Here is a 13,762-nt window from a genome sequence, read left to right as displayed (position 1 = left end):
ATAATAAATATATACATATAAATATTTATGCCCAAATATGCTGCATAACACAATAAAGGAAAGGCAAAAACCCAAAAAGCAAAATATGACCTCTTGTAAGAGTAAGCTACAAAATACAAGTTAACTCAAAAAGTAGGATGGATCTTGCTATTGCTAGTTCTCTGAGGTGTGAAGCTCTTTCAATAGCAAACTTACCTGATGAATTTAATAGCCTTCAGCTAATTACATAAAAATGCTACAAAAAATGAAAAACAACCACCCTTTAGGGCAGGTAAGAACAGCACTATACATGGAAACAAAGGCAGCTTTATGTAGAGAATAAAATCTGTAATTTCTGTCAATGAGGTGAGGGGAGTTTTGGGAATTATTACCTTGTCAGATGGGGCAACAAATTCCCAGAACTCATGTTCACTCTGTTGTTATTCTTGTTGTCCTCGAGAGAAATCATGCTAATTCAGCAAAGTGAAACCAAAACAACATAAAAGATAAAAAAACGATCCATAACACTGCATTAAAATAATGACACATTTATTCTTATCTGATATCGCCCCTGCTATAAGATAAATGGGTATTTCATAAGGACCTAATTCACATCAATATGTATATGTTCTACACTCATTAGTTCCACCTTAACTTCTGATGCAGTGAAGTCTCATCAGTCTGACTTGAGTGCACACATCTCGTTCCCTGAAACTCCCAGCACCTATTTGTTCCGCAGCAAACTTAAAAAAAAAGTAATTCATTCCCGTATGTGCATTGTTTAATCTTTAAGTCCCAACAGTCACACTTGTCGCCCCCCCCAAAAAAACCCAATCTCCCTGCTTCCCCTCGGCCACCGAAGATGATAACTTGCTGTCGTGAGCAGTGTTTAACCTCTGCCAGCTTTAAAGAGAGTGGCATCCATTTTGCTCTCAGGCGAGATACTTAAATGTGCTGGTGGCTTGCAGAAAAAACAAATCTCATGATATCCAACTAGCCTGTCCCCTTCATGCTTTTTCTCTGCTGCTATCCCCACCCTCGCTCTCCTCACCTTCCCACACCACGCCTGGAAAAAAAAAAAAATCAATACTGCTTAAGCTAACTGGGCATATTCTCCCGGAAACGAAGCGGGGCTGGGCATAGTAAACTGAAAGCGCTATAAAACATATGGCCGCATCGAGGAGGAAGTGCTTGTGCAGCGATTTTCCTGGGAGCACTGTGTGCCCACTTATGCATTCCTGCGCCTGGATGTGTACCATTATTCAGCCCTTCTAAACCCCCACCCTCGATTCCCTTCCCTCCCCAGCTCTGCCTCCATCCATCCACTCTATCCCCTCCATCCCAGGCGGTGTCTCTCCACGGGGCTACTGCGCTTAAACAAACACATTACTAAGCTGAAATATCTGCAAGTGCCTGCTTATTTCTACACAGCCATTGTTTCAGTCTGTCAGTCAATGGCATCCGGTGAGATGGCCATCTAGAGGCAGGACATGTATTGATGCTCATTTGAATAAAGGAGCGGGGTGGAGGCTCTGTATATGTATGCTACATCACCATTTTTTCTGAAAGCCTCTGCAGCTCACACGCCCAGGTGTCAAGCTCGATTTAGTCGCCGTCAAATGATAAATGCAAAGTCCATAGTCACCGGTATATACCTGATGCTCGCACACCACCAGGCAATTTGCTGACTTTGAACCGGATTAGCATGCACATTGCAGACTCTTTATCTTGTACAAAAAAGCTCTTGGCTTTGTCCCTAATGACACTTAGCAAAACACTACCCCGTTCTTAATCCACTCGATTGGAATTGCTAATTATCTTTTAATGCAGATTCACAGATAATTGTTCTCTCATTTATACTGTGAACTAATCTCATTTTTGCGTCCATTTAGCCGCCAATAATTGCTTCATGACAAAAAATGCAGCGCTCTTTTTTTTCATGAAGTTTTCAATCCACTCTGAAACACATAAAGGAATAAGTCAGAAGCTAACACGCTGTTGATTATCAGCATAATTGTATTTTAGTAAAAATATTAACCCATTAATGACGAGTAGAATTTTATAGTTTCCTTTATAGCACTTGAAGGAGGCCTACTAGCTGAGATTAGCACAAAGCCACTGAACATTTTCAAATTAGTCAAAAGTATGAGGCTACACAGCAAGCTGCTCTTAACATTCAAATTAATATTATACAAATATGTCAAAATGCTATTTGATCGTCCACAGGAACTATTGGACGATTACTCGATTATTAGAAGAGCTTTTTTTTATGTACTGTAGATTATGCTGACCTTGTGTGGAAAAGACCATGATACATGCATTTTACCGGAGCCTGGTAAAAATAATACGATTCTACCAAGACCTGTAATAACACGATACAAAAAATTAAATAAAAACAAGGGAAACAACTATAGAGAATATGTTTTTTCAGACAAGAACATAGTTGAACTGTTTGAGTTTTCTAATTTAACAACTATTTGAAAATCATGACCCATCCCTTCTCTCATTCAAAACAAAGCAAACAACGGTCGTAGCTTGATGATGTCTTGAAGTAGTGTCAGATCACTGGAGTTATTGACTTCATTGAAAATCTATCCGATGTGACTCAGGCAGAAATGTGCACAGATGAGGTAATGTTTTCGAGTTTTATTTGCATTACGTTAAGTCAGATTTGCCGATCTCCTTCCTCCCTTTATGACGTATCATCTGATCTAAAGTTTCATGGAAGTTATAGCGACAGGCGACCACATTAAAAACCCACCGTTACTTTAAGTAAAATTAGGACTTGTGGTTGAACATTGTTGGAAACATTTGAGATAATGGAAGTACACAACTCAATAGGATATACAACAAGGTGTAGTCATTTTTAGACTTTTTAATTAGAATATGTTACATATGATATCCTTAAGAAATGAGGAATATATGTATAAAATCAAAAACTTGTGTTGACAGTTTCCACAGCCAGTTTCTACCTCAAACAGAAAAAAAATCCTATGGCGCTTTTCCTTAACATACTAAATGTAGTCATTAGTCATTAATGGGTTAACAACTGTGAAATGTCATTGTTCCTGTGATTTGTGGATTAGCAGGGCCGGACATTTTTGTCACACAGAACATGTAGTTAGTGGTTCAGTCTGGAAGTTTCTTCCTCTCAGTTTGTACTATGGGGAAAAAAAACCTCTCCCTCACACATTGGTCATTAAGGTAGCTTCTGGACTGCCTCACCATTAATGCATCCCGAACCACGACACACAAGTGCAACCCACTGTGCCAGCTGGCAGGCAGTTGGCAGCCCAGTGCAGGATTAACTGGTACCAGTATGCTGGCCTATAAATAGAGTCTACCAACTGCTTCAGGAAATGAACCATGATGGAGCCTCCCAGAGGCCCATGAACAGGTTGTGCTTTTTATCCCCTCCTCTCTGTCAGGATTATAAGTGTGTGTGTGTGTGACAGCGAGTTCCCCAATGTTTATTACTATCTCTTTCAGTCGAACCCGCTGTAGGTGTGCATTGCAAAGCACCTGCTTTTACGATGCCGTGGTCTGTACTGTATGTATGAATAAATGCCCTCTGTGATTGGGGCCGAAGCCAGTTTTCTTCACACGTGTTTTCAGAGCTGCAGCCTCTCTGCTGCCTCACAATGGAGAGAGCCATTGTTTTTCTCCAGCACTTACCCCGAGCATTGATCCTCTGTAGTGGAACAAGCCATTCGCTTTGTATGTTTGCCTGCTCTTCCGCTTTTGATGGACTCCCGGGATTGATTCTGGCTATGCAGTCATTATCTCAGCTCAGTAATGTTAGTTTAGGTGGAGCCTCTGGAAGAAAGGCATCAGCAGGGAAGATTGGCTGAAGAAAAGATCTAAGTGTTCTCGGATAAGAGGTGGTGTGTCTGATTTTTATGTATTTTTTTTTGGATTGTGCTGTGTGTCGCTTCTTTGTGTCGTGTTCCAGTCGTTGCGTTGTGTGCCACTCGATGCGGTGCTGACTGAGCCCAAACTGACCTAACAAATGAGCTCGCCCAGTAATGACAATGTTCAGCTTACCCTCATATCGGTTAAACACCAGTTTGTTTGGAGTTCAACATCCAGTGAGTTAGCTAGTGCTGCTTTTTGCTGTCATCACAGAGGAAAACAAAAGCACAGACTGGTTCATTGATACATTGTGCACCAATAATCATTTTTGTGGAGACAGAAGATGATGTTTTAGTTTGAGTCAAATAAAGAGAAAGCAACCAACGCAGCCACGCCAAACAAATGTGAAGTAGGGCAGGTCTTGTGAGAACTCAGTTGGGGTCCATAATAACAGCAGTGCAGTGCTGAAGGCTTCAACCTGTTCAGTGCATCATACTATAAAACATTGTGTATGCCCAGTCCACAATGTGCTTTCAACTGTGAGGAATGCTAATGTACCACTAACAACAATTTGTTGATACACTTGAGTTGATGAATTGAGTAAATGAGCAGGACTTTGGTTTGGCTCATCTCAAGACTGGAGCTGATATTTTTTTTTTTATTCAAGTGGAATTTTAAGTTGGATTAAGCTGACACATTTGGTGTTTTTTAATGTTTGAGTGTATGAGGAAAATAACTTAAAATACTAACTCGCACTCCTTTCGCCTTTTTTACACAACAGTTTAACAGTCGATGAAGTCCAGGCTAAAGTGGCACTCGTCCATGATGAGGAGCGGGTTCTTTCTGAGGATGAAGCAGTGGTGAGTTGTCTTTCATTCATACAGGAAACTAAATTGCTGGCAAATATAGTGAGGGGCTTCACTCTGATTTTGCTAGGCTTGAATCCAAGTCCTATCTGACTTAGTCGTGCTTGGTTTCCCTGACTACAAACAACAAATGCGTGTATAGCAAGGTATTATAATATACAGTGAAGGCCTGCACCAAATGAGGAAAATCACCAATGTGTGATTGCATATTTTAATTGTATTGGAAATAAACATATTAGCTGTCCTCCTTTTACTTATCCATTGTGCTAGCTGCCCTCACAGTCACCACCAAATTGAGACCAGGTTGCAAAAATTGTACGTAAGCTTATGAGAAAATGGCCCTACTTCTAAACTGATTTATCACCTCAGTAAACAGTTTCCTAATGAGTTTATGGTCTCAATTTCTAGTTTCAAGTCCTCCTCAATGCGGCGTGATGTTGAGTTTGTAAATTATGATCCCATTTAGAGCAAAATTTACACTAAAGGAGGGTAAAATTTAGGGCGTGGCTACCGTGTGATGAGTCTCTTCATGTCCTCGGGTTCTTAGTCTTAGCATAGTCAGTCCTCTCCTAAACTCCACCCTCTCGTCCAAATAATGTCATTTCTGCCTTCAAAAAACCAAGATGGTGACGGCCATAAAGCCAATCTTAAGGCTTCAAACGGTTGTCCACAAGCCAATGGGTGGCGACGTTGCAGTGAGCTTACACTTGACTGACACACATTCAGTGCACTAGAGAGTCTTTACAGCACTGGGGGATGTGAGATTGAATCAAGATCTCACAAATCCTGGCCACCATCATTATCCATACATCCACCATATCAGATCTGCATCTAATGTAAATGCTTTAAAATATCCAATATTAGCAACAACAAGCTGATATAAATCTACATCCACCTTGCCTTCACCGTGATTTTTGTGTCTTGCTTGGGTTGACTGTCTGTCTGGGTCCACTGTTTCCTCCACTTGTACAACAGGGTCCCTTCCACATTAATTTGAATGCTGAACAGGACGAGCGCAGTTTCCCCAACAGTGATTTTCCCTCGAGCCGCGACGTGTGTGAATGCGGCTGTCTGTTTCACTTTAAACTTGTTGAGCCTCCCTCTTACCAGGCAGCAGATAATCAGAATCTCTGGCTGTAAACAAAATGGCTAGAGCTCAATTTTTTCCCTCTTCTTCTCCTTGTTCCCTTTTCTACTATAAATGGCATTTGGTATGCACAATAATACGCACAAGCACAAGAAACGTCTGCTGGGTTCTCCTACTGCAGGGCAGTAAAAGTTCACCTCGTGAGTAGCTTGTCACATTGCAGAAAACGTGTTTACAGAGATGTTCAAATTTATCAAAAATTAAGTTATCCCTATTTATGGCTGGCGCAGAAATACCCTCCACTCTGTTAGCGGTGTATCTTGGATTAGCTTACAGATTTCGGCTGCTGTAAAATATCCAACTAGAAAAATAGCTTGATGTGGAGTTGGTATATATCAGAAAAACACCTAAGCAAGCACCAAAGCTGTAACCAACATGAGAGGCTCTCGGATGGGAAAAATCAGAGCTCATTTGTTGTTTCTGCTGGCTAATGGGGAGGCATTCCTAATGAATTCAGCTGCATCTGAGGAGGATGAATCGGTATGAATATGCATGAATTATGAAAATGTGTACTTAACTGCAACCACAACAAACGGTGATCAAGCTGGGTAAATTAAACAGGGTGCCATTGACAGTACTTAACAGGCAATTTACATTAGAACTGACAAGCGGCCCTGTGTTAGCACCTTAATCAAGGTCCAAGGGCAGCAACAGTTGTACCATATGAGAAGTTAATTCTCTGTACTGGGAGGGATTTAGAGAAGCGATTTTGCTTCATAGCCATCCATTACTTCTTTGCTATCGCCTCTGTGGCGTCTCCATCATAGACCTACTTGCATGGGGAATTTAATATTGCAGTTATGTTGCTGTACAGCCAGTGTGTACCCTAAATATGTATGTATAAATCCTTTCAGACCGATGAATACATGTCGTTGTTGTCGAGAGAACTGAAGAACACTTTTTGTATATATGTGGACAGAAAGGAAAAGATAAGAGTTGTTGCCTGTCTGAAGACCTTGATTACTTTTCTGCTGTCACACTCACAGATAGACACACACACACACACACACACACACACACATACATGCATATATATATTTGCACGCTTATTCAATTTGTATCATTTTCATACCTTTTTATTAGTTTCCCCCTTCTTTTTCCTCGCTCTTAAGAAGCTTTGGCCTCCACAGAAAATTCAGTTTCCACTTCAGCGGCCCAGATAATTCAAGAACAGAGAGGATTTTCAGGAGAACAATTTGATGATCAAAGGAGGCACTCCACTCGGGAGGGAAAAGGGATATTCTGACGGCTCTCTCCCTCAGTATTCTATCATTATGTTATAGCACTCCATTCCTGTAGAAACCACTGTTAATGTAGATTCAAGTTCACTCGCTTTTAGAAGGTAATCATAGGTATCCAAGAGGAACGTCTTACCATTGGAAAAAAAATATAATAATAAGCAGCGTTTGTGTCGAGTTTTCTCCTTTTTGAGGGTGTCACAACACGACACAGAGACCTGAAGAGAGATCATTTCAATACTCAACCGAAGCATTCGCACGAAATCAGCTCTTAGCGCAACCCTTGCAACGAGAGGACTGTCCTCTCCTTTGGCATTAACCATAGGACAATACATTCTCAGAAGCACTGATGTGTGACCAGGCTCGGACTGTAGCTGTGTGCTGGTGAACAGAGCTGCAGGAAATTGCCTTCTCTCAAGAAATAGGCATTGGTGCAGAGGTGAATTTCACTTATCCATCTACTACCCAGCTGCCTCCCTTCAAAGCCCCTTTACTCAGTCTTCCAGAAACGGAGAAAGACTGAATATAGAATATGTTTTTCTTTTTCCTCTGAACAGGAAAACGAACAAATCCCCCTGATTAAAAAAAAAAAGAAGTAAACCTTTGGTGATAAGAACAGAGAAAATGGAGGAATTGCACTTTTTTTTCTTTAAGGGCATCGATGAAAAACATTGCTGTAGGTGCACGAACGGTTGGGAAGTCCCCGTAACAGCTTGCTAGTGAGTATGGAAAGATCTTGCTTGTTGCACAGTTAAATAATATTGGCTATGCCCCAGGGGGTAGTTCCTATATACAGTAAAGCAGATGAAGCTGGGATTAGTTGGTAACAAGGCAGAAATGAAGACAGTGTAGTTGGGAGGTAGTGGTGCATGGACAAAGTGGGAAAACAGAACCTTAAAGATCTCATTATAATGAACACTTTGGCATCTATAACTACCTTTTAGAAAACCCTGTATGGCATAGCAGGAGACTTATACTCCATTTATAGTGCTGCAGTTTTATTCTCCTCTCATTCAGACTTAAGAGTTTAAATGTATCATGGAGTAGTTGACAAAGCAGCAACCGTATCACTTGATCCTGAGCAGCAAATGCAGTTGGCCACCTGTCATGGATTTTCAGAGACTTTTAACAAAATTGCCCGAAAGCTAAAGTCGTCATAAATGCAGATAGAATACAGTATTCAGAGCTGAAGATATTGGTCTATTCAATGTCAAAAATTAGCTACGATTCTGATGATGAAGTCGGCCTTAATTTGAAATGAAAAGCGTTTTCAGTGGAATTGGCTTCCCTAATGTGAGTATTTGTAGCCCTTTTCTGTTTAATTGAATTGTAAATTGAATATCTTCTAGTTTTTGGGCTGTTGAACATAGCTAGTAATTTGAAGATATTGCCTCTGGCTCTTTGTGCATTTTCACTATTTTCAAGCCTTTTATAGAGCACAATTAAAGCGGTCAAAAATGAAAGACAAATTATTGGAAAGAAGAAAAAAAAAAATCTAGAATAAAGTTATAGCTCTTAAAACCACCACTACACCATTCATCCATCCATATTTGACATTTTTCTCGCCATAGTGACAGATTGACAGCATCCCACAGAGGCAGAAAGCACCTGCAAAGCGAGCCGGTCCAACGTGACTTCACCTTTTCTATCTTGCCAACAACACTGAGCTCTCTTGATGTTCACAACATTCACTGATGCACAAAACAACAAAACACCCGGTGCTTCTTATTGCCCTCGCACCCCTAGTCACCAGCAACCAAGGTCAGCCGCTCGGCCCCGGCTCTTCTCACCATCTGTTTAGGCTGGTTGACATTTGGCCCTAGCCAACACTGAAATCTCACTTCAGAGGGGGGCCCGTCATATCTGCATTCTGTTTTTGTATTTTATACTAAGAAGGCAATTCTTTTCATTTTAATTAACTTCCAGCTTAATTTGCAAGATATCAGCAAAGAGAGAGATTTAGGGGTGCATATTAAATCAGCGTGCAGGCTTTTAAAATATACAGTAGAATGGCATTTGACTAACCATCAATGCTGCATATAAACTGCCCATTACACCAAGAGTCCAGATTTAACCCCGACTGTAATTTTTGCACATTTAATCAACCCAAAAGACTCTAATGTTATAATTCAAATCACAGCCAAATGAATTTGGAAGGCAGGCATTACAGTACATCTTGCCCGATGATGTCTCGCCGGCCTCCAGAAGGGGGCAGCAGGCCTCTAAGTTGACTGCGAGCTAATGGAAAAAATGGAAAGTCACATTCACAGGTCATTTAATCTCTTTGTTTTGTCATGGGCTGGGCCTCTGGTGCTGCTCTCCTGCCTCGCTCCCTCTCAGAAAGAAAGCGAGAGGGAGAGAGGAAGAGACGCCTCCCGTTCAGAAAAGGAAACAATTCTCATCTGCCTCCAAGAACTTCCTTTTTTCATGCATTTGTAAGGGAGGTTTTGTGAGCTCGCAGTGATTCTAGGATTTAATGTGTGTGTTCTGAGAAGAGTTCTGGGTCTGGATTGGGCTATGAGAGCTGTTTTTTTATCTAACTTTATGAAACGCCTTTTTTTTTTAGAGCAATTCGTGCTCTTGCGTCACTGAGAGTAACCTAGAAGTCTGTTATTTGCAGACCTAAGCTGTTAGGATTCCTTACTGACTGTATGGATGTAGGCCATGATGTTACTTTACAGTGTATGCACAGGCTTACCATTTCACGCCGTGGTTGCTTGTGGATTATACAGCAGTTAAGGTAACCCATACGCAGCTTACACCGTGTGATCTCAGCTATTTCGATGGTAGAATTTGGTACGTGCAGGCGAGCAGAGTCATGGTAGTAAATACTCGCAGCCATATATGGGTTTTGCATATCATTTTCTGTACTCCAACGAGATTATAGTCTTGTGTTAAAAGCCTCCTGGGTATATGAGGCTAGCTGGGTTGATGGAAAAAGGGGTTTGTCTGCGCCTTTCCCCCCCCTCAGTACCATTCATCACCTCCCATCACACGCGTCATGTTTTTGCTCCCCAGCTGGAGTGCTTTCAAGTTATATAATGCGAAATGACAGGCTGAAACCAGAGGTGGAGTGATATGCGGTTTGTAGAGCTGAGGTAGAGAAAACTGACCTGCTAAAAAAACGCTGTAATGTGTCATGTTCTTTTGAGATAGGAGGACAGTGAGGGGAGGCGGAGGAGGGAGGGAACCACATCAGAATCAGAAACAGATTTATTGCCGAGAAGGATTTTACACCAACAATTTGGGCGAAATACTTTTCTTTTATTATTTGTTCCAGGCCGCACAGCTGACACTCCTCGGTCTCTTGCCCTGCCCTCTTCCTCTGCGCCTCCGATCTGCTTCGCACTCGTTGTTTGTTATGTAACTGTCGTGATTGGATGCGCTCGAGGTCGCGCGGGCGGCACAGGTAATGGAACCAGTGGGAGGTCAAAGGCAAGAGAGGGAAGGAGCAAAGTGAAGGGGCATCGCTTTATGCTGCTCCAACAAGTCTTGAGAGAGGTGTTCTATATCAAGAGGCGTCTTATTTGTCTGTGTACATGTCTGTTTACCTACTCTGTCTGTTTATCCGTCACTCAAATTAACGGGGAGAAAAGTGTGTTGTATAGAAAAAAAATGCAACACAGTGACAGACTTAAGGAAGTTGAATCACACAGCTGCGTTTGTGCCTCTTTGACTCGCTGAAAATTCTGTCTTACAAGCTGCACTGACAAACCAGCCTTAAAGCAAGCTCAGGGCAATCATTTGTATTCTTATCAGCTTTAACCACTTGACAAATACTATTGATGTTGCACCCGTGTAACTGCAGCTCCCGAGAACAGGGTACACGATGTGCAACGAGCGACGTCTACAGAGATTAGACACAGGCTTCCTCTGGGACAATCTATGCTGGTGCCTCCCAGGTGAATGCATTGATCAGCGATCTTATACTGTATCACAAGAACAGACAGGATGTTGTAGCAGTGGGAGCAGTCTCTAAATACCCCGCTAACATTTTGGGAGCGTTTTAGAGGGATTAATCCGAAATTATGCTAATGCGAAAAATTATAATCTGCTTATTTTTATATATATTCATTTATTTTTGAAGAATGGCTGGGGTGGGTGGTATAGTTCAAGTCAGAGTCATGATATTAAAGTTCTTAAGATATTAGTCAGGATTTGGCGACACCTCTGGTTACTTTTGGTAACGGAAAATGCAGTTTATGCAGAAATACAAAAAAGGAGAAACTGCCAGCTAGCATTGCTTGTCACTCAAGCTCTCGACCTGTAAAAGGAGTTGTTACCTTCCTGAGAAGATGAAAGTTGTGCCTGAAATAACTACTGTGCTGTGTTTGGTTTTGTTTTTGATGAACAGTCTTGGTCAGTGCTACCCGTGGTGACAAAAACATGAATACAGTTTTTTGCGTGACTACTTTACACTAAAAGTCCGCCAATTATTGCCAACCACGCGCTTTTAATGTGAAAAGCCAAAAGGTCGAGTGTGCATTAGCATTTACTTAACAGCTCTGATATGGCTGTAGGGTAGTGAACAGGGAATAGTAAGGCGGATAAGGATCAAATTAAAAACTGTAATGCTGGATTACATGCTGCATTGTTTCCTGCGAATCCCTCATATGTGAAGGCAATTACGAAATGATATATATAGTGGTAAATCCTAAATGTAAATACACTGAGAGCTGCTGTGAGCGTTGTCGTCATTTTAGCTAACTTCCTGTGCATTTTGCAGTTAGCAAACCCCTCCCAAAAAAATTAACTTTCCCTCTTTGTTGTCAGATATGGATTTATATTGTGATATTGCAATCACATATATAAATCTAAATAATATTCAGTGCAATGAACTCTAAAGCAAACAAAACTCTTCAGACATGCAAAAACATGAAACTCGATCCGTAAAAGATAACATGATATAATCATAAATCATAATAAGATTGTATTTAAAGTCAAAGATAATACTGAATTATTGCCAGTCCCACTGTATAGTCAGCTTCCTGTTTCTTAGGTTTATATAAAGCATCACACATCCCACAAATAACAGCCTGAACTGCATCTGTTTGCAGCTGAATTGCAGGATTCTGTATGTTATTTCTAAATACCAAGTCACATCTTATATCCTCTGACCCCAGACAGACCACTGGCTCCTGGAAGAACATCTTGTTGAAGAACCTCATGTCCTTTGTTGAGAACCGGTTGATGTGTTTTGTGTTGCCATGGTGACTCCGCCGCACAGCACATAAGACAATAATGAAAGCCTCTCAAAGGCCGCAGGGGCACCAGAAAAGTGCACGTCCTCAACGTTTCAGCTATTGTGGCACTTGGAGGAGTTACACAACCTGACGTTCACCCTGAGAATGTTTCCTTCCCCCCATCATCTCAGGGCTTTTGAGACCGGCAAAGATTGGGCTTGCTAGCAAAGGGATGACACACGGAATGACAAAACTCCTGTGTCTGTCTGTCAGGCTTGGTCTTTATCCGACTGACATTTGCTGGCTCAGGCTCATCCAGGCTCTGGAGAAGCCAGGGATAAGAGTCAGACACAGATGGCTTTTTCCCTTGCAATTCTGTCTAGCGCGAGATTCAGAGGGGGAATGAAAAAATTGTTTCCAAATCTTCATCCTGTTTTTACAGACTCTGAAATATAATTGCCTCTACAAAAGTACAAGAAAGCAGCGCGTCGTCACATACTGCAACAGTGTGTTTTTTATTGTTATATGTTCTCTCGCTGTGCTTTATTCTTTTTTTGCTGTGCTGACCCAACCTATTGGTGATTAAGTCTTGATAGGGCTGTTACTTCAGCAGAGACATTTCTTGTCCTCTGAGTAAGTCAAAAGAACAATGCAAGAATGCCTTGTGCCATTTAAAACTGATGAGCCAAAGCCAGCATGAAGGAGGAGAGGGGAGGTGTAGGTGTTAAATTGATTGGCGAGAGAAAAAAGCATCTGCTTTGCAATAGCTTAACAGTTGCCTCAGAAGCACGCCTGCTATTGTTTCCAAACAAGAATACCCACTTCTGTGTGCCGAGGAGTGTCGCCTTCAGAAGAAATGTGTGAGAGGGATAGAAATTGTTGCATAAGAAACATTTAGAGACATCTTCTGTTTTTTTTGCAGCTTTCCAGGACCTTGATCTATTTTCTTTTTTTCACAGCTGCCTCAATTCCTTTTCTGTTCTCCAGGCAGTTCACAGTTAATACGTGGGCAGAGAACAAAAGACAGGGGATACAGGGCCGGAGTCAGCAGCTGATCCAATGACAGAAATGGCACCGAGGCGAGAGGGTCCCAGGTGTAGTCATGACTCAAGAAGCACTCCACGATAGGGGGTTGTGATTGGAGCGGGGCAAGGAGTGAAAAAAAGAAGCAGGGGGTGGGGGGGGCAGCATGGAAGCTTGCGTCCAGTGTGACAAGCTGCCTGTTGTGTGCATATACTCCCTGACAGCAGGAAAAGCAAATAGACAGGACACCTGACCCTTTTGACCTTCACCAAAGTAAGACAGGACTCAGACTTTAGTTACTGAACAGCAGTGGCATGAGTGTGCGCCTCTCTTGTGTCTGCATTTATTTCAGGAAACTGCTAGATACTATTCTCCTGACTGGAAAGGCTAAAATGCTATGAGAAAATATTTTGTACAAAGATTTTCTTTACATAATTTTCCCACATCTGGAAATCCTGATAAAAAGCTCATCGT

At 41.7% G+C, this 13,762-nt stretch overlaps 1 protein-coding gene across 2 annotated transcripts in view; it reads left to right on the top strand.

Annotated features, from left to right (window-relative positions):
* Positions 1 to 13,762, top strand: part of LOC311251445 (glucosidase 2 subunit beta-like) — a 122,713-nt gene that overhangs the window by 18,947 nt on the left and 90,004 nt on the right. For both annotated transcript variants that reach the window (XM_084343848.1, XM_084343847.1), the window contains exon 8: positions 4,613 to 4,691. In XM_084343848.1, coding sequence (XP_084199974.1) covers positions 4,613 to 4,691 — 79 coding nt within the window. The remainder of the gene's footprint in view (positions 1 to 4,612; positions 4,692 to 13,762) is intronic.

Source organism: Pagrus pagrus (assembly GCF_965226575.1).
Source record: "Pagrus pagrus genome assembly, chromosome: 22".
NCBI lineage: Eukaryota > Metazoa > Chordata > Actinopteri > Spariformes > Sparidae > Pagrus > Pagrus pagrus.
The sequence above is the reverse complement of the archived record's forward strand: the minus strand, read 5'-3'. Positions and strand labels throughout refer to the sequence as shown.